Source organism: Myiozetetes cayanensis, unplaced genomic scaffold (assembly GCF_022539395.1).
Source record: "Myiozetetes cayanensis isolate MyiCay16 unplaced genomic scaffold, myiCay2020 scf9, whole genome shotgun sequence".
NCBI lineage: Eukaryota > Metazoa > Chordata > Aves > Passeriformes > Tyrannidae > Myiozetetes > Myiozetetes cayanensis.
Genome location: NW_026088185.1, coordinates 942,722 through 969,716, shown reverse-complemented (window position 1 = coordinate 969,716; position 26,995 = coordinate 942,722). Strand labels below are relative to the sequence as shown.

Genomic DNA, 26,995 nt, shown 5'->3' with positions numbered 1-26,995 from the left:
TGCCTCCCGGAGCCGTGAGCGCAGTGGGGCTGCTGGGGCACGTCCTGGAGGCTCGGGTAAGTCTGGGGTACCCGATTAAACCTTGATTCGTTTTCTGTCCTTAGGAGTATAGAGTTTGAATTTGCCGGAGTTCGGCAGCATCCTCTGCTTCCTGAGAGCTTTCTCACAGTCAGCTGCTGGGATTGATTGTGTTTAACGCTAACAGGGGTTATATTTATTTATCTGGAAGCTGCCCGGGAATGGAAGCTGGTGTTGCTTTCTCAGTTGCGGACCGGTTTTTAAAAGCCTACGTTAAAAGTCTCTTTCGAACTAGCTGGGTTTTTTTTGTCACTTCCCTTTCTTTTTAGTCACCTCCAAGCTGAAGGTTTCCTTGGGGATATGCTCCTTCAAGCGCTGTGGAAGCCACAGCATTAGCCTTTATGTTTTAGAGGATTCTTGTGGTGTTTTTCTAGTGGCTGTTACTCTCAGTATGTGTTACTTTAATAAAGTTATGCTTTAATACGTTTAATATCTTATATATTTAATTTAACGGGTTGGAAATGTGATAAAAAAATGAACTGTTTGCCTGTTCTGTGGGATGCAGCTGTGTCACATCTTTTAGAATGTATGTTATTGCTGTGTTACCTCCAACGCTTGAGGAGTTAATGGGCGTCGCTGATACCAGCCAAACACTGAGCTATCAGTGATGCTTTTCAGAACTTAAATTTAAAATTAAATCCCACGTTTTCAGGGCTCCTTTGTGCTCTCAAACTTTTTTTTTTTTTTTTATTTGCAACACATTCATTCTTATCAATTCTGCAGCGGGGCAAACTTGTAATCCTGTAGTCTTTGGAATTAATTATTTAATACCCTTTCCTTTTAATCTTCTCTGTACAATTGTGTCCATAATCAGTTTCCTGGTGTTAAACTTATTAAACAAACCAACAGTGCCAGTAAAACTGTCAATAAATAAGTTGCATAGATCGGGACCAAAACGTAATTTCCCTCCACGGAGCTTTTATCTGGAATTACAGCTTTGAAAACATCTTTACACTGAACATTAATCATATGAAATGGTAAGAATTGCTTTCTGGGTTATTAGGAAATATGTCTCCCAGTGCACAGTTAACAATATCCTCCAACCTCAGGTTTCCATCCCTATCAGCTGCCCAGTCCCAGTCTCCTGAGGTTTCTTGCAGACTGTGCCTGACAAGGTGGGGTTTTTTCCATGTCTTTATCTCCACGGTGCTTCACTGCCAGGTTGGAGCCTCTCATCCACCCCTTCACTTTCTGCCTTTTGCCTTTTCTTGGGTTTAAATCTCTCCTGTCCTGTGCAGAAGCTGGGAGGGAAGAAGAGGGCTTTTTTTTCCTGTCACTTGGCAGTGATGGAGATCCCAGGCTCGCTGCAGAATTTGGGAGAAGCAGCTGAAGGCTTCTACCATGCACAGAAAATGACGAGTCAGTCGTGCTCCCCCTCAACACAACGTGATTTTCGAAGGATTTTTAAAATAACTATAAAATAAAAATGTATGTAGTTTTGTGGAATCTTGCCTTTTCTTTCTGCTTTGGGGGTTGCCCACATCACACTCCCATCATTTTACTGACAGCTGCAGCTTGCACAGCCTGTGCCAGTCCTGCTGTGTCAGGTGCCCTAAGGAGATTGTTTCACACTTGCTGGTTCTCGGCTCTCAGAAGTTTTATGTATTTACAGGGGGATTCCTCAGCAGGGCAGCAGGATGAGTGTTTCTGTGCCTGGCAGGGATGCTTTGTGCCATGCAGTGGCAGGGTCACCCCAGAGGTCAAGGCAGGAGAAAACAGCATTGGAAGGACAGGTGGACTTTGAGTTCACCATGTAAGCTGGCTGACAGCTTTCCTTTCAGGAAAAGACCTTTTCCAGTATTATTCAGAAAGCAGCAGGAAGGGAATGGAAGTGCTTGCAGTAGAGTAAGTACAGTCTTTGTCCGTGCTTTGCTGCAAGGGCAGTGATGCTCCTTCAAAGAGGGTGAGTTTAATACAGGGATGTGCCTTAGAGGGCACCTGAAGTCACTTTGCTCCCAAGGGTGACTTCCTAACTCTTGGATCCAATATCCAGTCCACTCACCCTTTGGACTGTGTGTGTTGACTGTGGTTGTTCCAGGCTGGACAGAGCTGCTGCTGGAAGCTCCTGGGTCACTGCTGAGCCACGTGCTTCCACACTGCACTTTGCCTTCTTTGTACTCAAAATGTACTCAAAAATCCCCTTTAATCTGTAAATACACTGGGCTAGGCACTGCTCAGGTGCCTGAGCCCTGAACAGCCAAGTCCTGAGCGTCCCATCAGAGACAGAGTTGAGATATGGCCATGAATTTCATGGGGTGGCATATATGGTATGTTCCTCCCTCAAAGGATGTGTCCTTGGCATTCTTTTGGAGTGGGGAAAGAAAGAAGGAAGTCTCTTTGAGGTATGAAATAACAGAAAACACTGTTTTGGAATGTTTTGCCTTTTGAGGATGGTACTTCCTTAATCTGTATGGTGGGATTGAAATAACCTCTGCCTTGCCTTCCTAGGGCACGAAGTGTCCTTGCTGGTGAGAGAAACCTGCTCCTCCACCCCCACCCCTCTGCCGTGCTCCTCCAGGTTTCCATGGGCACCATGAGGCACCGGAGAAATGGCAATTTCGAGAGCTCCAGGCTGTTGTACTCCAGCATGTCCCGCAGCATCGACGTGGCCTGCAGCGACGCCGTGAGTGCCTGGCACCCCTGCTGCCCTGGGACAGGGACTGGGGGCACGTCAGGAGCAGGAGGATGGGTTTGTCACTGCTCCCTTAGCGGAGGGGATTCCCCAGGCAGCGCCCTTGGGGCAGTAGCAGTGATTTGCTGGCATCTCTTGAGGATGTGCTGCGTTCCTTTCCATCCCTGTAAAACTCTTTGTTGTACGTCCTCAGCCCCTCCTGGTTTTAAATCTTTTCTCGTGTTTTCAGAGGGACAAATCTGAGCAGCTTGCTGGCCGAGGCAGACAACACAGAATTACGTGAAGCACCCCCTTTTGCTGGAATGATTTGCTGACTGCAGCAATTGTCTGACAGATTCCCTGCTCCTGACCGGCTTGCTGCTTCTTAGGGCTTTAGCAAGTGCCTCCCCCTCCCTTTTGTCTTTTTGGTCTTGCCCCATTGTGACTTCTACTGGTTAAGTACATTCCTTTTGATTTTCTTTGGTTTGGATATTGTACTTTGTGTGTTTTTTCGACCTGGAATAACTTGCTCTAGTTGCTGTTTACCCACAAATGCTGTGTCAAATTAGTAAACTTAACTGTAGCTTCAGGTCTTCCCCTCTTTGTCCTGAGCTAAATCTTGCCTTGCAAATCCAAGAAAACAACCCTGCCGACCCTTTATCAGCAGGTGAGAACTGCGCTGTGCTTTGGTAGCTGGCAGAGGCAGGTCAAGGAGGAATTTGCATTCCCCGAGTGTGAAAGCTTTCCCTGGGCTCCTGGAGTTTCGAGGTTAATAGGAGAGTTAATGGTTAAACAAGCTGGAGAGGCTTTGTATTCTACTGAGCTCCCATAAAGCATGACTTGAAGTTGTTCAGGTCTCCTTTGGGGGTCTTAATGTGTTGAGTTCAAATAGCCTCTACCCTGGAAAATGTTGTCCTTTTCTTTTTCTTTTCCTTCTTTTCTTTCTTTTCTTTCTTTTCTTTCTTTCTTTTCTTTTCTTTCTTTTCTTTCTTTCTTTTCTTTCTTTCTTTTCTTTCTTTCTTTTCTTTCTTTCTTTTCTTTCTTTCTTTTCTTTCTTTTCTTTCTTTCTTTTCTTTTTTTGTTTTCTTTCTTTCTTTTCTTTCTTTCTTTTCTTTTTTTGTTTTCTTTCTTTCTTTTCTTTCTTTCTTTTCTTTCTTTCTTTTCTTTCTTTCTTTTCTTTCTTTTCTTTCTTTTCTTTCTTTTCTTTCTTCTTTTCTTTCTTTTCTTTCTTTTCTTTCTTTTCTTTCTTTTCTTTCTTCTTTTCTTTCTTTTCTTTCTTTTCTTTCTTTTCTTTCTTCTTTTCTTTCTTTTCTTTCTTTTCTTTCTTCTTTTCTTTCTTTTCTTTCTTTTCTTTCTTCTTTTCTTTCTTTCTTTTCTTTCTTTCTTTTCTTTCTTTACTCTCAGGAAGAACCAGTGTTTGCTGCGCTGTTTTAAGTAGCATCTTGGTTTAAACTGACTGCTGCTAATTAGGTTTCTTCTGTTTCTTGAGTTGTCAGAAATAAACTTCTAAAAATTATCTTCCAGGATTTGGCCAACTTCATCCAAGAAAACTTTAAGAAGAGAGAATGTGTCTTTTTTACGAAGGACTCCAAGTCAGTGTAAGGAGGTGCTTTCCGATTGTTTTGCAGGGGTGGGGGGCTGGCAGCTGAGGGTGTTTCTAAGGCAGGGAGTAAACTGCTGGCTTTTCTCTTTTTTTTTGTTAAGAAATGAATTTAGCAGTGCAACCACACCTTGGTCTGGCTTGTATGAGTTGCTCCCCAAACAACTCGATGCAAAACTATGGGTCTGACCTTCCAGCAGCTTTGTCACAGGGTTTAATTGATATCAAATACCCTATTTGAAGCATAACTGCAGCAATGTACAGGTCTTTTAAAGGATGCAGTACTGGTATTGGTGTGTAACGATGTATGTATGTGTCAGAGGTTTGCATAATTTAAATTTTCCTCTTAAAGCCAAGTCACAGATTTCATGCACCAGCCTTTACAGCAGAGACAGACACTCCCTAGGTTTTGCTCAGGCTGATGTTCTCTTAAGACAAGATGCTGTCCTGGCTCCATTTTCAACCACAGGTACCTGTGCAATGCAAGTTTGGGGACCATAACGTTGCTTTCAGGGACTTTTGGTGGTTTTTTTTGTAGTCTCAAGAGAAAAGTGATCAAACTAATGCAGCTGCAGAAATCCCAATATAGAGCTCTCAGAGCTCTCTAACCCCATTCTGCTCTGAAGCTGGGAGGAAAAATGCCTCGGAGAGAGGGAGGGAAATTAATCTCATTTCAGAAAGTCTTGCTTAGGGTCCTCCTCTGCCACCTAAAATGGGGTGTCTGGCAAAGGACCAACAGGGGATGGAGGAGCTGGTTCCTCTCAGCTTCTCTTCCTCCGAGCCCACGGGGAAAGGGTTGCAGAACTCGCTGGGTTATTTTGGTCTGTGTGGTTTTGAGGTGAGCTGGTTTGATTTGCAGCGGAGTGGAGGGAACCTCTCTGGAGGGAGAGAAGCAGTGACCCTTTGTCCGTGCCCTCTGAGGGATGTGGCTGTGCAGAACATTTCGTGGGTGGAGGTGCAGCTTTTCCCAGGAAGAGTTCTCCTAGCTTTCCCCACCAGTGCTGCACAGCCCAAGTGCAGGTTGCTCCTGCCCTGCTGCAGATGGTGTGGGTGAGGAGGGAAGGGGCAGTGCCTGCACACCAGGAAGGGATGCTGGGCTGGGAAGAGAGAGAAAGAATGGAGCAAACTGCCTGGAAAACCTGCTCAGAGACCAGACAGCCCTTCCCTCCTCATGTGAGTGCCTTGGGTGTGCTTAGACACCACTCAGGCCCTGGGTTTGCCTGGGAGACAATTGCACTTAACGATTCTGCCACTCTGTGATTATTAGGGTTGGAGAGGGCCTTTAAGATCATCAAGTCCAACCATCAACACCACCTTGTTCACCACTAAAACATGTCCTCGGGTGCCACACCCACATGATTTTTGAACACTTCCAGGGGTCTGTGCCTGACCGCTCTTTCAGTGAAGAAATCTTTCCTGAGATCCAATCTAACCCTTCCTGGTGCAACTCGAGGCCATTTCCTCGTGTCCTGACAGTTGTTCCCTTGGGAGAAGAGCCTCAGTGAGCTCTTGCTGTCTAGTTCAGAGCACAAAAAGGGGAAGAAGCCACTCTCCCACCTCAGGTTGGCAGCAGGTGGGGTCACTGATGCCACGTTCTGGTTCATTTTCTTCGTGAGGGCACACAGTTGCAGAGTTCAGCATAAAGCTGCTGGTGACCTGACTGGGTTTGTCATCAAGGGTGTCTGTTCCCTTCTTCTTCCAGGGGAAACTTGTGTAAGTGTGGATACCCCGAAAACCAGCACATAGAGGGCACCCAGGTTAACACCAGTGAGAAATGGAACTACAAGAAGCACACGAAGGAGCTCCCCACCGATGCCTTCGGGGACATTCAGTTTGAAAACTTGGGAAAAAGGGGCAAGGTAAGTGGCTGGTGTGTTAGGGGTGCCCCTGAGGCCCCTGTTGGGTGCCAGTGGAAGCCCTGGGAAAGCAGGGAAGGTGAAGATGAAGTGGATTTTGGTCTAATTGAAGGAGTAAGGCTAGAAAGGAGATAAGCTGGTTTCTCAAGCCCTGAAAAAAGGGTAATAAAGAATAACTACTGCTGTGCTCTTTGTTGCCTAGGCTGGTGATGGGAGTGAAAAGAGATTATCTGTTGCTAGGTATGGCAGGAGAAGGGGTGAATGAGGGTGATGCTCTAGTATTATTTTACATCCACATGGACCAGCTTGCTCAGGCCTATAAGCAATTGAATATGGAATATTTCTCAAGGTGGAGATCTGACAGTAACAGTAAATTCTGGAGGGATGCAAGAAATCAGTGGAACCTGAGAGGTTTTATTCTGTTTGCTGTTTTTTTCCCTGTGTTTTTACTTGGAGTGGGGGCAGTGGAAAGGAGAAAGCTGGTATTGCTGTTTGTGATGATTTATACTGATACTGTGTGAGGAGTCACGTGTGGCTGAGCTCATCTGCCTCCTAAAAGACTGATGCTTCCCACCAGTGCAGCTTGCTTGAGACACTCAAAATAAATGAGAGAAATCAGAGCCCACTGTGTAAATTAATTGGGTTTGTTTTATGCAAAGCAGCAGGAATAAGAGGCACTTGAGTGGGAAATAAGACTGAGGGTTTTGAATCACGCTTAGACAGAGCTGAACACTTCAAATGTTTCTTGATATGCATATTTCAGCTTCCATACTGTGTGTTGTAAACTGCTGTGTGACTTTACTGGAAGAAGAAATGCGTGACCCTATTGCAGTATTTCAGGGTTCTCAAAGCTTAAATGTTCTTTCCTTTGGTTGTGTCCCCCCCTTCCAACCTTGGAAATCAGTTTGTGTGTGCCCACAGTTGTTTCATGAGGACTCTCAAGGCCGCTGTGCACGTTTCAGAGCATACTTTGTTCAAGACTTTTGTCTCCAAATCCATCCCATCAGCACTGGAGTGGCTGGAGTCACATTCCCTGCTTTCATTCCCTACCTAGCAAGGGTACCTGCTGCTCTCAGAGATTGCAGAGTACTTCTTGTTGGTCTCATGCTCGGTGGGGAGAACTTCAACCCCAAGGTGACCTGAGAATTGCTGTCCATTGTCGGTGAGGGATGGGAAGTTTTATAGCCTGACTGGTGCTTTTTAGGAGAGAGATGAGTCCTAAAACGTTCTGATCAGAAATCAGATGTCCACAAACACATAAACAGGTTTGAGGACAGGCTGAGAGAGCTTGGATTGTTTAGCCTGGAGAAAGGAAGGCTCTGGAGAGACCTGAGAGCCCCTTCCAGTGCCTAAAAGGGCTCCAGGAGAGCTGGAGAGGGACTTGGGACAAGGGATGGAGGAACAGGACAAAGGAGAATGGTTTCCCACTGCCAGAGGGCAGGGTTAGATGGGATATTGGGAAGGAATTCATCCTTCACCACATGTGAGGGTGGGCAGGCCCTGGCACAGGTTGCCCAGAGAAGCTGTGGCTGCCCCTGGATCCCTGGAAGTGTCCAAGGCCAGGTTGGATGGGGTTTGGAGCAACCTGGGCTGGTGGAAGGTGTCCCTGCCCGTGGCAGGGGGATGGAACAAGACGTGCTTTCAGGTCCCTTCCAGCCCAAACCACCCTGGGATTCTGTATAAAATCCCTACCATCAGTAAGTCCTGCTTTCGAGCTCTTTGTTCCCACCACGCTGCTCGGACCCTGCGACACCCAGGGACATCACAGTCGCTGTGTTTTGTGTTCTGGGAGCTGTCGATCCCCAGAAGGCTCCTCTGAGCCGTGGCCGTGGTCAGGAGCACTGTCCAGCAGCACCAGGAGATGGCACCGTTGCTCTGTGGAGAAGGGAAGTGCCGGAGCCGAGGGGCTCTAATGAGGTTTGCCGTGGGCATGGCTTACTGGCTCACCAGTTAAATTTACTGGTAGCCTCCACTCTCCCAGGAGGAGAACCCTCTCCTGACAAACACCCAAAGCTTTATGTGGCTCAAGCTTCTTAGAGCAGAAGCTGAGGGAGTCCCTTAGCTCTCCTGTGTGGGTGCTGCAGCCTGCCAGTCATCCCCTGTGATGTTCTGTTCTCAGCCAAATGCCTTCACTCCTCCTGGGAACCCGTCCTGGAACACAGGCATCTGTTCTTTCATTCAACTTCAGTGCCTCAGGGGCTTTTCTTCCTCAGATGAGTCTTTTGGTTTTGCTCTACTGGGCAATCTCTGCAAGGTCTTCATGAATCAGGTCTGAGCTGCTCCCTTTCGTCCCCCCGATATGGGCTGTGTAGCCATAGCTGTCTTCCAAAAGTCCATCCCACCAGTTGATGGAGTTGTGAAGAGGCTCTTGAATGGCAAAGCAAGACAAAGCCAGAGTCCAACCCGTACCACATGTTTGATACAGTTGTTATGTGTTACACTTGAAACGCTCCTATGGGTGTAGTCCAGGACTGGGATATTTGGTCATCCCGCTCTGTGTGTTCTCCCCTTTCCTCTCCCCCAAGTACATCCGCCTGTCGTGTGACACGGACTCCGAAACGCTCTACGACCTCATGACCCAGCACTGGCACCTCAAGACCCCCAACCTCGTCATCTCCGTCACCGGCGGAGCCAAGAACTTCGCGCTCAAGCCCCGGATGCGCAAGATATTCAGCAGGCTGATCTACATCGCCCAGTCCAAGGGTGAGGACCTGCCGTGGGGCCTGGGGGGGTTGATCGCTGCAGGGCGGTGTTGGGAGAGGCAGCAGCTCAAAGGGTGAGGAGGAAAGCAGAGCGTTCCCTTTGCTTCTGCCCGGCTGGTGCGTTTGGGACTCGCGTGACCCCACGGTTTGGGAGTAACAGGGTCGAGGGTTAGCGTGGGGTGAGTCGTGTAGCACATCTTCTGTGTTTAATTGAGGAACAAACACCTCCCCTAAGGTCACAACAGGGGTTTGGGTGGTTGTATGTGAAGGCAGAGGGCAGGGTGGGTGTTTCCCTGCGTTCCCCCCGGGTCACTGGGTGGTGTTGTTGCAGGGGCCTGGATCTTCACCGGGGGCACTCACTACGGGCTGATGAAGTACATCGGGGAGGTGGTCAGGGACAACACCATCAGCCGCAGCTCCGAGGAGAACGTGGTGGCCATCGGCATCGCGGCCTGGGGCATGATTTCCAACCGGGACACCCTCATCCGCGCGGCCGACAGCGACGTGAGCAGCGGGGAACCGGGGATCTCACGAGGTTGGAAAAGACCTTTATCGAGTCCAACCCCCACCTAACCATGTCCCCAAGTGCCACATGGATGGGGTGGTGGGAGAAGAAAGAGGAGGCTGTGGCCTCAAAACGTCAGGTGCTCCTCCCAGAACAGGAGGAAACCAGAGTGTCTGAGATGGTCACACACATCAGGCCTGGTGGGGAGGATTTCAGCTGTACCAGATTTGAGCATGTCTGTGTGGAAGTTCAGCAGCCCTAATTCCATGTCTGGTGTTGCATTAGGGAATAACCTCTTCCGTGGTTATTCTAAGCCCCAGGAAAATCCCTGTGCACTCACCCATAGTGGGGTTTCCCACCAGCTAAGACAAGTTGTTCTTGCTGCTGTTGTTAAGGATCTTCACTGATACTGTCATCTAACTTTGCATGGCTCCCCTTGCCTCTTGTCCACTAGACATTGCAGAACACATCTAAAAAACTGTCCTACTAGATCTCTAAGGATATTTGAGGGTTGAACTGGATGATCTCAGAAGGGCTAAAAGATTCTGCGAGGTGTTGAAATGATGTGACTCTTGGGGATGGTGCTGTGCAGGGCCAGGAGTTGGACTTGATAATCTTTTCCAATTTAGCATGTTCTGTGATTCTGTGAAAGTAAGTTTGCCACAGGTGTAATGTTTTGGATGGCTGAAGGAAGCATGAATTTAACTGGATCTCTGAAAGGACTAAAGTGTTGGCTGAGGTGGAGTTAGGAGAGGATCATCACAAATCAGGCAACTCTTGTGAAAAAAACTTTCTCTGCAAATATTTGTGCTGTGCTCCTGTGCTGGTTTCTCTCACTGCCTTCTGCTGCTGTTGGTACTGCCACTGAGCAGTGTCCTGAGTCAGGAAATTTGGACTCCCAGCTAATGAGGAATAGCTGGTGGCTTGGGGTTCAACTATCGTGGCTTGTCATAGAATCACAGAACGGTTTGGGTTGGAAGGGACTTAAAGCCCATCTCGTTCCATCCCCTGCCATGGGCAGGGACACCTTGCCACCAGCCCAGGTTGCTCCAAGCCCTGTCCAGCCTGGCCTTGGACACTTCCAGGGATCCAGGGCCAGCCACAGCTTCTCTGGGCAACCTGTGCCAGGGCCTGCCCACCCTCCCAGCAAGGCGTGCTCTGCCCCTGGCGCTCTGTTCAAGGCTGTGCTTGTGCTCCTAGGGCAACTACTTGGCCCACTACATCATGGATGACCTCAAGAGAGACCCCCTGTATTGCCTGGACAACAACCACACCCATCTGCTGCTGGTGGACAACGGCACCCACGGGCACCCCACCACGGAGGCCAAAGTACGAACCCAGCTGGAAAAGTACATTTCGGAGCGGGTTATCCCAGGTTGGTGTGGGGGTCGGGGTGCAGAGCTCCTCCTGCTCATCCTTGCATGCTCTTTAACTAACTTCTTAGTTAACTAACTTCTTAGTTAAAGAGCTGGTTTTTTTTTTTTGTTGGGGGGGGGAGAAGTGTTTTGGGTTTGGGGGTTCTTGGAATGTCTCTCAAACACTAACTCTTAGAGTTTGGAGATTCTTAGCTTTCCTTTACAACTGAAAATGTGAGCTCAGAGGATTGTATATCTTGAACTTGTGATAAGAACCTTTTGCTGAGACTCAAAATGGTCAAAGTAGTAGGTAAGTGCAGTAAAATCATGTTTTGGAGGAAAAAATTTTGACTTCTAGCAGGAAAAGGCTTCTGTTGGAGAAGCAGATCTGAAGCCAGCTATGCAGAATGTTAGTCAAAACTGAGTTTTCCTTAAAAACAGGAAAAGCTGTTAATACCTGTGGCAAAATCAACGTCAAACTAGTTTTTGCATGAACTGCTTGGAAATTCTTTCACTGTACTCAGGAAACAGAAGTTGTTCAAACTGCATTAGTAGGTTTAATCTCTGTCCTTCTTTTTACTTTTGGCCTGTTTCACAGAATCGAATTATGGTGGGAAGATTCCCATTGTGTGTTTTGCCCAAGGTGGAGGGAAGGAGACTTTGAAAGTAAGTTTATTTCTTTTACTTATTGCCCACGATGAAATTGAAGCAGAGTGACATTTATGATTTATTTTGCTTGAAGAGGTGATCTTGGTACTTTTCTGTTCTCCTGTTAGTACTGAAGTTAATCAGTACTAACTGATTTTGCAGGTCTGCTACCACTTCACTGCTGATGTTAATCAATTAGTCTGAACCCCTGTGTGAAATTTCAGTTATCCCAGCCCTCCCTGAGCATTTCCTGGGTGTTCTGGTTCCATTCACCTGGTCAGTTTTTGCTTTTCCCACAGATAGGTTGTAGGGCATTGTGGATGCAGAGCGTTATTCAGAGGTCCTGAGGTGAAATGAAGGATCCATTCAGGTTTTAGGGGAAAGCTGTGCTCAAAAGGTGGTGCTGAATGTGTCCATCTCCTTTTAACTCCAAACTGCTGATGTTTAAGAGAGGATCTGGCCATCACTGAAGGAGCTGGCTCTACGTGCTGTGGATTTACGTGTGTGTTACAGAGACACCTCAGAGCCACTGTTAGGCAATGACACCTAACACAGACTTAGTGGCTGGTCAGAATGAGTGAAAGCCTTGTCAAACCAAATGCATAATTCCTAGCAAGAGGTTCCTCTGGAAGGTAACTTGATGATGGTTCATTTCAGTATCCATACCAGTCTCGTGGCTATTTAATAGAATCATGGTATTATTAAGGTTGGAAGAGACCTCTAAGACCAATTCCAACAATGTAGCCCCATCATGTTCTCCACCAAACCATGTCCTCAGGTGCCATATTCCACAGTTTTGAACACTGCCAGGGATGGTGACTCTGCCACTTCCCTGAGCAGCCTGTTCTGGTGCTTTGACAACCCTTTCAGTGAAGAATGTTTTCCTGCTGTCCAACCTCAGCCTCCCTTGGTGCAACTTGAGGCCGTTCCCTCTTGTCCTGAGTTTTATTTCTCAGTGTCACTAAGTGCACTGAGACACCTGTGTCTCCCTTCTTGCTCATTTGCAGGTTCTGTGTTCATCCCAAATGACAGAGCAGGTTCTGTGCTGTGAGGGTCTGTCCTAGCCAGACCTCAAACTTAGAAATGTTGGCAGGGAAAGGCTCCCTCTTTCTCAGCTTCTGTGAGTGATGACAAGAATCAGCTTCAGCAGAGGAGAAATAAAACTGTTCCAAGCTTCTGTTTTAAATTCCCAGTGATGTAAAACGTGCACTTTAGCTGAACCCTTCTTTAGAAAACCACTTTGATGTAGTTGGTAAGAGAAAAACACCTTGCCTTTGTCACAGACCTGCTCCCCACCTGACAGGAGGAACCTGTCTGTGGTTTTGATGATGCTAAGTTGATTTTATTTTTTTTTTAAATTCTCAGAAAACTGTCTCTTTGCTAATGTGTCTTTCCAGTGCTTGATGATCAACTCAAAAGCTGAGCAGTCTGGTCTAGTGGAAGGTGTCCCTGCCCATGGCAGGGGTTGGAATGAGGTGGTCTTTAAGGTCCCTTCTGACCCAAAACACCTGTGATTCTATGCAAATCTGGCAGATGGTGATGTCTGCCCCTCGGTTTCTGTGGGACTTTCTGCAGCCCTCTGCCATTAGATGGGTGATGTTTTAGAGGCTTGCCACTGGTCATGTGTGAGTGGACAGTAATAAAAACACTCTTCTGCACTGCTGGGTTGCTCTCTGGGCTTCCTTACTCAGTAGCAGGCTCTAATAACGCAGTCACGCTCCAGGTGATCCTCTCTGCCTCCCTAGTCCATCAACGTGGCCATCAAGAGTAAGATTCCCTGCGTGGTGGTGGAAGGCTCTGGCCGGATCGCTGATGTCATTGCGAGCCTGGTGGAGGCAGAAGGCGCTCCTGCTTCCTCCTGTGTCAAGGAGAGCCTGCTCAGGTTCCTGCCCCGCACCATCTCCAGGCTCTCGGAGGAGGAGACTGAAAGCTGGATCAAGTGGGTGAGTGTGTGGGATTGTGGGAGAAGGGTCGAGGGATGCGGGGATGTTGCTGCCTGGTGATGCCTGTGGGATGTGCAGGGCTCCTTGCCACGTTATATCCACGGGGATTTGAAAAAAAAAAAAAGGACAATTCCAGACTCTCACAGGGATCGGGATACAAGGAGGTGAGGGGTCCCAGTCTTTTAGGAAGTCAGCACATGTCCCAGGAGAGCCAAGGCCAGGTGTCTTGTGACTGTCTGCTCCTGGACGCTCGTGACTCCTCTGAAGCACTGGCTGCTGGATGTGCCTCTTGGCTGCTGAGCTGGTTGGTGTTGCAGTTCCAGAACTGCTCAGAGAGAAGAGGTTATTGCTGCTGCTCCACAGACCTTCAAATTGCAGTGATTCTTCTTCAGGATTCTGTCACTTCTTCCCTGAGCTCCTTTATTAAGGCATGCAGGAAGAAAGCCGTGGGGCAGGAGGGATTTCCCACCAGGAGTGGGATGTTTAGGGCTGGAGGCTTTCTGGGTCAGTGTTTCACCCCATCTCCACTGGGACTCTGTTAGGTGGATTTGCCAGCTCTGTGTGCATGGAATGCAGTTAAAGGCACAACAGTGTAGTGTACATACACCACAACATTATTCTGAGATTATATGTTTTTGGTTCTGCATAGGGGAATCAGTTATTTGCTGTATGTTCAGAGGATAATTAATCTTGTACTTAATGTCATTATCTACTTCTCTTTGGGCCTATTTAAATTTTAACTATTGGTGGAAACGAGACTGATGAGAAACAACTTTACCACAACGTGGTGAGAAATTTCTTTTTCAAATGCTCCAGGAGATCAGCTACTAGACAGCCTTGATTGCTTTGAAATGGAACTTTTTCTTTTTGTAGATCAAAGAGGTCCTTGAGAGCCCTCATTTACTGACAGTGATCAAAATAGAAGAAGCTGGAGATGAAATTGTGAGCAATGCCATTTCTTTTGCTCTGTACAAAGGCAAGTAATTGTTTTTTTTTTTGTGGTTGAGGTTTGTTTGGGTTTTTAAAATGAATGGGAAAAGATGGTTATTTGTTTTCTAGGACAGTTTTCCTTAGAGCAGTGCCATCTCTCTACCCTCCTGCCACAGGGTAGAGCTTGTCTTCATCTGGGGTGGTGTGGGCAGGGTACAGGAACAGTGTGGGATCTGTTAGTGTGGCTGAGGTCCAAACCAGGTAATTGGGAAGGGATTTAGGAGAGCTTTGGGGATGCTGGCAGGGCCCTGTTGGGAAACCTTTTGCAGGACCCTGAGGAACCTGAAGGAAACTCCTTCTTGTGTCCTGCACGACACTTGTGTTGATTGTGGTTATGAGGTAATCTTGGCAGCTTTTGTGTGGCCTGTGTTGGACCATATGTGTGTCTCTGAGCCTCCAGCATCCTCTGAAAGCCTTTCAGGAACATGGGAAAGACACTTGGAAGGAGTCTTGTCAGGTAGCATGAGAAGCAGAGCCAAGCATGCCAGGAAGCTCTCTGGTCTTTACCTAGAGGTTGTTCCCCCCTGCAGCTTTCAGCACCAATGAACACGACAGGGATAACTGGAACGGGCAGCTGAAGCTGCTGCTGGAGTGGAACCAGCTGGACCTGGCCAGCGATGAGATCTTCACCAATGACCGCAACTGGGAGGTACAAACCCCCTGGGGGAGTGCAGCCATGTGGGACAGGGGGCTCTGGGAACAGGGGCATCCCAAGGCTGCCAGAGCTCAAGGAGCGCTTGGATGACGCTCTCAGGTGCAGTGTGGGATTCTTGGGGTGTCCTGGACTCAATCCTCGAGGGTCCCTTCCAGCTCAGGATATCCAGTGATTCTGTGGTCACTGTTTCCAAGGTGATCTGCCCATGCCAAAAGTGCTCTGGGCCACCCAACAAAGGCAATTGCATGCAGAAAAAAGCTGGTTCTGGTGAAGAGGTGAGCAAGCCACGTGTCAGGCCAGAGGTGAGCTTTACATGGCTCACGTGCTCCCTAACATTGCTTTCCCGTTTCCTCCCAGTCTGCCGACCTACAGGACGTGATGTTCACAGCCCTCGTGAAGGACAGGCCCAAATTTGTCCAGCTGTTCCTGGAAAATGGCTTGAATCTGCGCAAGTTCCTCACCACGGAGGTCCTGAGAGAGCTGTACACCAACAACTTCAGCAGCCTGGTGTTCAAGAACCTGCAGATCGCCAAGAACTCCTACAACGACGCCCTCCTCACCTTCGTGTGGAAGATGGTTGAGGACTTCCGAAGAGGGGCCAAGAGGGATTACAAAAACAGCAAGGATGAGATGGAGATTCACCTCTCAGTAAGTGGTGGATCCCACTGGGACTGAGGTTATCTTTGCTTCATGGGTTAATGCAGGGAGTGACTGTGGCTCAAATGTCCTGTAGAGCCACCTTTGGGAAAACAGGGAGACTGATGTAAGGCTTTACTATAAATACCAAATATAACCTAACTCGCCACAGTGTGTGACAAGTGGCTCAGAGCTGAGGGAGAGGGTCGGTGGGCGGGCTGTGACAGGAAGAAAATGTGAAAACAAGAGAGTGGCAGGCTTGGATTTGTGCCAGCTGAGAACAGTTTGGTGAGCTGAGGTCTGAGGGATTGCTGCTCTCTCTTTCAGGAGGAGTGTCCTATCACAAGGCACCCATTACAAGCTCTGTTTATCTGGTCAGTCCTTCAGAACAAGAAAGAGTTGTCTAAAGTCATTTGGGAGCAAGTAAGTTGAACTCTCCTGTATTCCTTACATTGGGGTTCTCTGTCTCTTGGTTTATAGGCCTCTGAAGGCTCTGGATCCATCTTCAGACACAAAACCAGGAGACATAATTGCTAGGTGACTCTAAGTAGGTTTAGTGTTGCCCATTTAGAGTTTGGTGGGGTCATTTCTTAGGGTCATGTGTGAGTCAGCAGGCCAAGCCAGTTTTATGTTCTCATCTGTGCTCAGGCTTGGATGCCGAGTTCCCACCCACACGACCTTTTCAGACTGGCTGCAGAGCTGTTCCCAATCCACCACACTGCTGGTTATCATTCATTCGGTGGATCTTCACTTCCCAGTCTTGACAGGGAACTGAGAAGCTGCAAAGAAGGGGATAAGTTTTAGAGAATATGTCAGCTTCCACCTGGTCTAGTGGAAGGTGACCCTGCCCATGGCAGGGGTTGGGATGAGATGGACATTTAAGTCCTTTCCAACACAAACCACTCTGGTTCTGTGATTCTGTGACCATGTTCCCTTCACAGAGGGATTTGCATGGCTTGACTCTCTCCCTCTCCACAGACCAGAGGCTGCACTTTGGCAGCCCTTGGGGCCAGCAAGCTCCTGAAAAGCATGGCCAAGGTGAAGAACGACATAAATGCTGCTGGTGAGTCTGAGGAACTCGCTAACGAGTATGAGACAAGAGCAGTGGGTAAGTGCCTTCTCCTTAAGTTCTTTACAAATTTAGTAGGAGGGGTCAGAGATCAGGGAGTTGAAAACTAAATATCCAACGTGAAGTGTTTTTCTTTAATGTCAACATGTGTTCCTGCTGCTTGGAAATCTCTTCTACACTGTCTGTTCCTGGTAGACACTGTGTGTCCTTGTCTGAACAGCTTGCCTCCAAAAGCAGGTGGTGAGGGATGGGGTTTTTTGGGATAGAGAACCTCTCTTGTAGGATAATAAAAGCTGCTTTACTCTAATGGCAAGGCTAGAAGAAGGGTGTCGCACAATCAGGGAGGAGAAAATGGAAAAAGAGAAGCTTTCCCCATGAGCACTGGTGTAATATTCAGGTTGGGAAAAGCCACCCTTCAGATTGGCAGGAGCACTTTTGGGGAGTGAGAATAAATGGCAGGTAAATAGTAGATTGGATCCCTAAATTCTGAACTGAAAAATCATATCCCTTCCTTATTCTAAGATGACAGCGTTGGGCTAATGATTGGAGTCAGTGATCTTAGAGGGCCTTTCCAACCTAAATGGTTCTGTGATTCTATAAGGAGTGGTACAAGGCCACACTGAAAATATCTTGCTTGTTATCAGAAAGCATCTCCTACTCCACAGGGCCAAAACTGCTTCAATAAACTTTCTTACAAGTGTCTGCATCCCTCAGGTCTGATTTAGCAAGACACTGAGGAGTGAATGGGTGAACAAAGCATTTCCCAGTGAAAAAGCATCAGATTCTGACGTTTCCCAGCCCTTAATATGGGAGTGACTGTAATCCATTAGATCAGTGCCAAATGGAATTTAAGAAGACGAAATAGGTAGAAATGCTGAGTCATTTAAGGAAAAGCTCATATTTTTACTCTGCGTTTTAGTGCAGATCTCAACCCAGCGCTGTCCCTTTTGTCAGCTGATTTAGTGTTAGAGTTTCCCATCCAGCCGTGGGTTGTAACACGTGCAGGTGGGGTTTGTAAAGCAACACACACGTTGTTCTACAGCGGGGAAAACGTGAAGGGAGTTCTGCTTGTCTGCACGCTCTGGTACTGCAGATGTTGTTATACTGAAGGCAGTTGCACCCAAGCTGGTGGGAAGTGGAAGCTGGAGCTCAGTGCGGGGCTGCCTCTTCCCTCCAGAGCTGTTCACCGAGTGCTACAGCAACGACGAGGAGCTGGCCGAGCAGCTGCTGACTTACTCCTGTGAAGCCTGGGGAGGGAGCAACTGCCTGGAACTGGCAGTGGAAGCCAGAGACCAGCAGTTTATTGCCCAGCCAGGCGTGCAGGTGGGTGATGGCAGTGCACAGAAGGTGCTCAGATGGATGGCTGTAACTCCTGACCACGTGTGTGGCTCCTCTTGTGGAAACAGGAGGTGGCTGATTTACCCACAAGTGCTAAGTCAGGAGGGAAGAATCTTGATTTAAAGCTGTAAATCATAATGAACTGGATGGTAGAGAGTGCCTGAAGTGATTTCTGCCTTGGCACGGCGCTGTATATGCACAGTGTGGATTTAAGACCTGGTGTGGATGGGCATTACATAAAAGGTCATGATTTATATGTGTCTTATCAATCAGGTCCAGTCCTGCTCTCAGCCTCACTTTTAACTCCTCATCACACAGATGGAGAATGGCTGGACTAAGGACCTGGCACATGGTTACTAATGCAGAAAGCGTTCTTTATTGTTGAAACAGAAGTCTCAACTATTTTGATTGAAATCTCAAAGTTTTGGTTTTTCTTTTTACTAAATCAAATGCTTTTTAATAGCACTTCTAGGTTGTTTCATTGCTGTTAGAACAAACGAGAATGTGTTCTTCCTCCCTGCAGAATTTCCTTTCCAAGCAGTGGTATGGAGAGATTTCGAGAGACACTAAGAACTGGAAGATCATACTGTGCCTGTTCTTTTTCCCTTTAATAGGCTGTGGTTTCATCTCATTCAGGTAATTAACTGGCTTCTCATTAGCAGAAAGCAAGCAAGTCAATTAATTGCAGAATCCTAGGGCAGTTCAGGCTGGAAGGAGATCACCCAGTCCAACCCTGTGCTCAGACTGGGTTGACTGGAGCAGGTTGCCTGGGACTGTGTCCAGTTGGGTTTTGAGTTTCTGCAGGGATAGAGATGCCACAGCCCCCTGGAAAACCTGTTCTAGTGTTCAATCAGTCTCAGAAGTTGAGTGAACTCTTAACAGTTTGTGTCTTCACTCCAATCTTGGAGTTAAGATTGCAAAATTCCAGACTGGTTTGGGTGGGAAGGGACCTTTAAAGCTTATCTCATTCCACCTCCTGCCATGGGCAGGGACACCTTCCACTAGACCAGGTTGCTCCAAGCCCCTCCATCCTGGCCTGGAAGCTGTACAAGTGTTCTGGAGTGCCCGAGGTCAGTGGATGCAGGATGGCCTCACCTCTGAAGTAACATCCCATGCTAGACTCTGCACCTTTCCCATTTTTGCTTTGAAGAACACAGGTGTTACCAGGCATAAAAGCTATGATTTGAGACCTTTTCCCTCTTTTCATCCCTCAGGAAAAAGCCTGTGGAGAGGAGTAAGAAACTCTTCCTGTATTACGTGTCCTTCTTCACCTCCCCCTTCGTGGTCTTCTCCTGGAATGCCATCTTCTACATCGCCTTCCTGCTGCTCTTCGCCTACGTGTTGCTGATGGACTTCCAGAAGGAGCCCACCGCCCTGGAGATCATCCTTTACGTGCTGGTCTTCATTCTGCTTTGTGATGAAGTGAGACAAGTAGGCAGCGCTTGCAACCCCAGTGTTCAGTGTTAGAGCCAAGGCCTTGTGGTTTTCCCTCCCTGTAGTAGTGTAAGGCAGCACAGGCTGGTGCTCAGGGGCAGGGGGATATCTTGGGGTGATGGGGTGGGTGTTCAGGCAGCTCAAGGCTCAATAGATATTTTATTTTCCTTTGATATTTAATTCCTACTTGTGCCCCAGTAGCTGCAGGGTCCGTGCACCAAGAGGAGTGTGTGGATAAGCTGATGCCAGTGGAGATATTTCTCAGGAATGCTTGGCTTGCCAAAGCAGTTCAGAACAGAGGATTAGATTTAGCACATTTATCTGGGTGCTTACCTCCTAGATCAAGTGATTGCCGCTTCCCTTCTCCGCATCCCACCCCTTTATGTATTTCTGTTTAGCTTTTAATCATCTGTACAGTTCTTACTAATTCAATGTAGGAGCAGATAAGCTGTGGTGTGGGAGCAGCATGCAGGACAGCCTTTATAGCCAGCCACGTACTGGTGTCTTCTCACTTCACGTGTAAGGGGACACATGAAATGGTTGGGTTTTGGGCAAGCTGGTCCCTGCCAGTCAGTGTTCAGAGCAGTGGGAGCATGCAGGAGAAAGCAGAAGAGCAGTGGCTGGGTGTGTGGTTTGGTGTTTGCAGTGCTGTTTTCTGGCTCCTGTAAGGCACACTTTTTACATGAGCTCAGGTGACATTGCTGACGTTGATGTTATTGTGGTCTTTTCCCTTTTTAGGAACCTTGTTTATGTCAGGTTTACTTGCTGAGGAAAGTGGGGGAGAATACGAGACTCTTTTGCAGTGAAAACACTAATGGAGTGTTTGTTTCTGCTGATTTAGGTTCTGGTGTCTCTGGACCTGTCCTTGCACTTCCTGTGTGTACCCAGCAAAAGTCCTGGGGAAATGCCTTAGGGATAGAAACTTTAAATTCCTCCCAATGTCCCTTTTCCTTGCCACCCTGAGCAGGTAGAACAGTTGCAGATCCCAATAATCCCATTAATAACTAGTGGCCAATTTGGCTGTGGGAGTGGAGGCAACTAAAACAGAGACTTTGGTGAAGATTTAGCTATGTCAAGCCAGTGTCCTGACTTCAAAGCTGTTCTGCTAAGGAGCAGAATGCAGAAAAGTGTTCCAATCCTCTTAAGTTTCTCAGGGAAATTTCTCCCTGGCTTCCTCCAAGATACATTGTGTGTGCATTAGTCTAACTCTGCATCAAAATACTATCTGTGTCCTTAATATTAAAAAAAAAGAAAAAGAAAAAGAAAAGCTAGGGATGTGTCAGATTTTGTTTTCACATCCAAGGAAAAGTAAGAGTAGTGTTGGCTGGGTTCCCACTGTAGCTGCTGCAGTTGGATAACCAGTTTTGGGGACAAATCAGCCCTCTGTTGGGTGAGCGGGGCGGCTGTGGAAGTGACAGCTACTAGACATTGTTCCAGCCTTAGAGCAGGAGAACTGAACCATGTATCCAAACCATGAGCCACTGGCTCAGCCCTGTCTTCTGTTCTGCTGGTGCCAGAGATGAGTAAGTGGCTGGAGCTGCTCTGTCGTGGCCACAGTGACATCGGAGGGGCCTTTTCCCTGCTGTGTCTGTAGCCACACGGATGCAGCCTCCAGCCAGGTGAGTGGGTAGCCTGGTGAGTGTGCAGGAAAGCTCCATTTTCTCAGACAGAGGAGTCAGGGCAGAACCTCTGAAGCCCCAGCAGCAGGAAGTGCTTGGAATTTGAGGACTGACCTGCACCGCATTCTATGTTGTTCTGTTTGATTTAGGGAGTTCCTGGGCAGAGACAGCCTGATGTCACGGCTCTGAGATGTGCTGTCCCCGCTCAGTGCTCAGCCTTTGGTGCCTTAAGGTGTAAGAAAGGGCTGTGTGTCCCCTGAAGTGCTGAAATGCTGCCTGGCATGAATTCCTAAGGTATTTCCTGAGCCTGGCACCCTGGCAGCTGCCACCTTGTCCATTTTAGCTGTGCGTCCCAGCACGTGAAGGAAGTGCAATTGGAATAATAAAGTGGGGCTCTCTACTTCACAGCTTCTTTTCCACCTGGGAGAGCACTCCCCTTGATCTCTGTCCCCCATAATGGTACTGAGAGCAGAATGGCTTTCCTTGGATGTGCCAGTTAGATTCACTGACCAGTACTCCCCTAAACTTTGATCATTTCAGTGAAAATTAAAAAGAATTATGATCAGGGACACCGTTTATTTCTGTAGGCCTGGCAGAGCTTTCTCCTGATTAACCTTCTTTCCTCATGAGTCGCCTCTGAACTGATTCAGGACGTCGGTTCTTGCACAAACTTTGGATCCAGGCTGCACTGCCAGTTAGTCTGGGAATGGGCAGAGATTCTCACTGGACTTGCAGTTCATAAATGGAGAGCCAGGTCATTAAAGGAATAAATTCAGTCTGCATCTTTGATCCAAAGCATGTGCATGTAGCCAGGGACAGGTTCCTGAAGACCTCTGTGAAAGAACAGAAGCCAGAATTCATCAACCCACTTAAGTGACTCCCCCTCCTCCCCTCAGTGTTTCATTGCTCTTAGTGGGTCACACCCAGATTCTGAAAAACAGGTGGCCAGTAATTTCTGGCATTGTTGGATATATTAAACCCCCTCCCTTTGGGGGAAATGAAAAGCAGAAAGAATTGGGCAAGGAAATCGTGTTGTGTGGGGGTTACTTTCTGCTCTTTTTCCTTCCCAGTGGTACATAAATGGCAGTAAGTATTTCTCAGATCTGTGGAATGTTATGGATACACTGGCCATCTTCTACTTCATAGCAGGGATTGTGTTCAGGTGAGTAGCACCTTTTCTTCTGGCTGTGGTATGGCTTTGCTTCCTTCGTGGGTTTTGACTACAACCTGTAATGAGATATTAGGAAACAATATGTTTGTGAAGCTCCCTGTTCTTTATGAAACCCCCAATACTACCAAATCTTAACTCAAAAAAACAAACAAAAAAGAAGTCAGGAGATCTTTGGGACTCTCCCTGGCTCCTGTTACTCACTACTTAGTCTGGCAGTCTGGACTCTTTGAGCTTCAGTGTGCTGTGTTTAAGGGGCCTGTGATTGTCCCTCCCACAGTCTAACAGTGTTGTTATCTCCCAGAACCTGTTTTACTTGATGGGGTGAGTTAACCATGGCAAAGAAATGATGCAAACACTTTTTCCAGGCTAGTTGTTCATTCAGCTGTAGGTTATTGCTGGTACCTCAGTGCAGTGGAGGGGTTGTTGCCCTGTGTGGTTTTGGAGGGCTGTGGGAGTAGCCAGAGGTACAAATTTCTTTGTTGTTAACAGTTCTGAAGGTAAGAGGAGCTGCAGGGATGATGTAGGAAAGGTGTGCATTAAACACTTCTATCACCAGGTGGGAGAGGGCTCTGCTTTACAATTTACTCGCTTTTCACTCTCCATTTCAATGTTTCCATGTGTTTCTGCCTGACTTCTGCATGTTTCACCCAACACTTGTCTTCATTTTCTTTTACTGTCTCCGTCAGGCTTCACTCTGATGAAAGCTCTTGGTATTCCGGGAGAGTCATTTTCTGTTTGGACTACATAGTTTTTACTCTGAGGCTGATCCATATTTTCACAGTTAGCAGGAATCTAGGACCCAAAATTATTATGCTGCAGAGGATGGTAAGATTCTGGCAGCTGTTCAAGAGAGTCTAAATAAATGATGCAACACCTTTCTTTTTGTTTTTTTTTTCCCCTCAAGAGTGAAATCACCGCGTTTTGGTGATGGCAGCAAGTTCAGCTCTGCTGAACAGGATGAATTGAGATTTAAATAGGATGTAATTAAGAGCAGGGCTTTTTTCTGTGCTGAGGGAAAGAATAAGCATCAGGCTGAAGAACAGAAGAGGAGATGTTGCTCCTGGTAGCTTCCATGTCTCAAACATTTCAGTGGTGCATCCCATCACTCCTGTTGCCCACGTGGGTGTTCCCCAAACAAGACAGTGATACTAAATGGTTATAGGAAGAGGATTTTTGTCTTCCACTGCATCCATCACACAGGTGCCTGGAGAAGAGGGTGGTGAGGAGTCCCTGTTACAGTGGTTTTGAAGAAGTCTGATAATAAGGGTGTTTGGGGCTAGTGGAAGGGCAGATCTGGAGGTGGATCTGTAGTAACTGGGGAAGCTCAGCTGGAGTATTACCAGCCTTCAGTTCTCTGTGCATTGTTAAGAGCTGGAAATTCAAGGAACTGTTAGCCTGTCTGGGCTATAAATGCTAGTTTGAGCTATCCACAGGGGTATTTCCAGAAGGAGTGGCTGCTTTCACCTGACATGGGCTGCCAGGGGCTGCAGCCACAGCCCTTGTATGTGATTCTGGCTCTTGTGGAGCCTGTCTGGTGCCAGGGGGATATCCTGTATTTGAAACATGCTGTGCCTTTATGGTTGGCTGTACATTTTTTGGAGTTCCCTGAGTGGGATTGTTAATTTTTTTTGTGGATGTGTGTTGGTGAAATCGGGAGCAAAAAACCACGCGTGGCTTGGAGCAGACGTGCGGTTGGGGCACTGACGCTTGTCGTCCTTTTTCAGATGATAGACGTCTTCTTCTTCCTCTTCCTCTTTGCTGTGTGGATGGTGGCCTTTGGAGTGGCCAGGCAAGGCATCCTGAGGAAGAACGAGCACCGCTGGGAGTGGATCTTCCGATCGGTCATCTACGAGCCCTACCTGGCCATGTTTGGCCAGTACCCTGATGATGTGGATGGTAATTACCTCCTGGGGGGATCTCTGCTGGGTGGCTGGGTGGAAGACTCTGTCCTTCTAGAGGTTGTCCAGGCCTGTGTTGAGCAGCAGAAAGAGGAGGAGAGGACTCACAGTTTGCTCTCCCCTCTGAGGTACCACCTACAACTTTGACCGCTGCACCTTTTCTGGGAACGAGTCCAAGCCCCTGTGTGTGGAGCTGGATGCCAACAACCAGCCCCGCTTTCCCGAGTGGATCACCATTCCCCTTGTCTGCATTTCCATGCTCTCAACCAACATCCTCCTCGTGAACCTGCTCGTGGCCATGTTTGGGTACGTAAGAAAGGAGCCATCACTTCCTTGGGATCTCTGGGAGGGGGAATGGAGTCCTGGAAAACAGCAGGAAGCCAGCCCTCGGGCTCTGCATTTCTCACAGCAGTCTGATGGAAGCTGGTGCAGTGTCCTGGGGAGGGATTAAGGTTCCTTCCAGCCCAAACCAGTCCGTGACTCTGTGGCTCTGTGAAACCCTGCCCTGGTGCAGCACAGAAATGCTGTATTCCCTGGCTCTGATGGGGCTCTCTGAGTATCTAATCCTGGGGGGTGTTTTCTGTTTCTTCACCCATTAGTTACACGGTTGGATCAGTGCAAGAGAACAACGACCAGGTGTGGAAGTTCCAGCGTTACTTCCTGGTGCAGGAATACTGCAGTCGCCTGACCATCCCCTTCCCTTTCGTCATCTTTGCCTACATGTTCACGGTGATGAGGAAGTGTTTCAAGTGCTGCTGTCAGAAGGAAAGCAAAGAGCCATCCATTTGTTGTGAGTTGGATTTGTCCTTACTGCCCAGAAGTCGTCTCTGTGGCAGGTGCATTGCAGTTCCTGCTTGGCATTCTGTGCCTAATCCAGGCAGTTGGTTGTTTACTGGGAAATTACCAAGGGCACTGTAAGACCTTGGAGGAGCTGGTTGTGCTGGAAGGGAGAAGCAGCTCATAAGCAAATCCACTGTGTTGCTGGAAGTCTTTGGGTAAGATTCAAATCTTCAAGTCAGAGTTATCCAGTGTTTTCTTGTCCGAGCCATTTTGAGGTAGAATTACCTCATGTGTGTAAATCAGTGAAGACTTTGGATTCATCCTATCAGTTTAGGGGTGCCTGTGCTGCTTTCCAGCTTTGCAGGGTTGTGGTTTAGTGGTTTTTTAAATGTGTTCTGTTTGCTGGAGAGTGACAGAAAGAGAATAGAGTTTCCTGGCCCTCTGGATGTGGCCAGATGGGCAAAGGACCTCAAAAATGTGGCCAGTCAGTCCTTTAGCTATTTCTCCCTCATTTCCTCCGTTAATTTTAGTTTTGTATTAAAACACATGTGGTTTGTGCTGTCCAAATGGAACAGGACTAAATGCTGGAGTATTATCCTGGAGGACTTTGCTGCCTCCAGGTGGGTTGCTCTGTGTCACTACTGAATTTACAGCATAACCAGGAGATGCTTTTTAGAGAAGACAGTGCTTCATCTTTCTGAAATATTGTAGTTCAATGACAAGTCATGGTTCTTAACATATTTCACTCTTAATGTTCCAATATGGGATAGTGTGCAGACAAACAGAAAGCTCAAATCCACATAGGAAGTTTCTGGAATGTCCTGTACCTGTTGAAGCAGTTGTACCTGTGGTAACAGACTCCAAAAACAATCCAGAAGGACTTTTGGAGCTTGGAAGTGTGGGGGTTTTCTGTTGGTTTTGGTTGTTTGTTTGGTTTTTTTTTCCCTCCATATTTCCTCTTTTTAACCAACTCTGTTGCCAGGAGTTGAAGGGAAGGGGAAAGTGGGGCTGTGAGTGCTCAGGATGGCGAGAAGGGAATCATTAACCTGTGGGTGCAAGCGCTGACCCAGCCTTTTTGCATTTTAGCATCAGAGAGACAAATTTAACTATTCTTTTTTTTCCCAATATATTTCCCAGGCTCAAGAAACGAGGACAACGAAATTCTGGCATGGGAAGCTGTCATGAAGGAGAATTACCTTGTCAAAATCAATACCAAAGCAAATGATTCATCAGAAGAGCATGTCTGCCCCTCTTTCTTTGTCTTCCTTCCCTTAATTTTCTGTTGAATATTTCTAGTGAAGGCAAGTTTCCAGCAGCTCTAAATGTTTACAAACGTTAATGAGTAAGTAAATAAACTCAGCGTAAATGTGCTTTTTATTTTTAATTTTTGAAGTGAAATGGTGGCTCTTTTTATGTGCTGCAGGGAAGAAAATGTCTTGCTGTGGTGTTTTGAGATCTCATCGTGGAAAGCATTGCTATTACTGACTATTCTTGTGATGTTGGAAGTTCAGGTTGGATATTAGGAAGAATTTCTTTACTGAAGGGTTGTCCAGCCCTGGCACAGTGCCCGTCCTTGGGGGGATTTAAAAGCCATGTGGGTGTGGCACTTGGGGACACGGTTTGTTGGTGGCCTTGGCAGTGCTGGGTTAGGATTGAACTCGATGATCTCTCCCAACCTAAATAATTCTATGATGCAGTTAGCAGAGAATATTTAGCATTACACCTGGAATATCAAACATTCCCACAGCATTAATCTGTATGGAGATCTGTGCTTAATAGCATGAGTGAGGAGAGACCTCTGGGGAGGGGAAGATGCTCTTTGGAATGATGGGATTGGAAGTTTGGGGCCTTGAACTATGCTTCTTGGAGTGCCAGCTTGTGACACACTATCTTCGGGATCTGTCTCAGTGTTTTCAGAGTAGTAGTCTAAGAGGAAAAACAAAAAAAACAACAAAAACATAAATAAAGCTGGAAAACAGAACAGTAACCTGATCTGTGTGATGGCTGAACTTGGTTGCTAACTTCCAGCAGCTTGAGTATTTCCCTGAATCAGATGGGAGGGAAGAGCTGATCAGAATGGGCGAGAAACACCAGACTCTTCTGTGCC

General features: G+C 47.4%; 1 protein-coding gene across 2 annotated transcripts; it reads left to right on the top strand.

Moving 5' to 3' along the window:
* TRPM8 (transient receptor potential cation channel subfamily M member 8) lies at positions 1–24,056 on the top strand. Of its 2 annotated transcripts, none has more exons than XM_050339467.1 (19): positions 1–56; positions 2,597–2,701; positions 4,214–4,287; positions 5,992–6,148; positions 8,671–8,848; positions 9,179–9,351; positions 10,553–10,727; positions 11,306–11,373; positions 13,101–13,298; positions 14,172–14,274; positions 14,819–14,937; positions 15,301–15,591; positions 15,907–16,002; positions 16,558–16,687; positions 17,826–17,971; positions 18,510–18,622; positions 19,201–19,417; positions 22,110–22,201; positions 22,897–24,056. In XM_050339467.1, the coding sequence occupies exons 2-19, from the start codon at positions 2,603–2,605 to the stop codon at positions 23,066–23,068; spliced, it is 2,601 nt and encodes an 866-aa protein (XP_050195424.1). In that variant the 5' UTR covers positions 1–56; positions 2,597–2,602; the 3' UTR covers positions 23,069–24,056. The 2 variants fall into 2 exon arrangements, with proteins under 2 accessions (XP_050195424.1, XP_050195425.1); XM_050339468.1 differs by having other exon boundaries at positions 23,935–24,026.
* Positions 24,057–26,995: the final 2,939 nt, after the last annotated feature.

Coding starts and splice junctions, on each gene's coding strand:
- TRPM8 (XM_050339467.1), top strand. CDS start 2,603: ATGGGCACCATGAGGCACCGGAGAAATGGCAATTTCGAGAGCTCCAGG. Junction 8,849..9,178: donor CTACATCGCCCAGTCCAAGG/GTGAGGACCTGC, acceptor GTGTTGTTGCAG/GGGCCTGGATCTTCACCGGG. Junction 14,275..14,818: donor TTCTTTTGCTCTGTACAAAG/GCAAGTAATTGT, acceptor TCCCCCCTGCAG/CTTTCAGCACCAATGAACAC.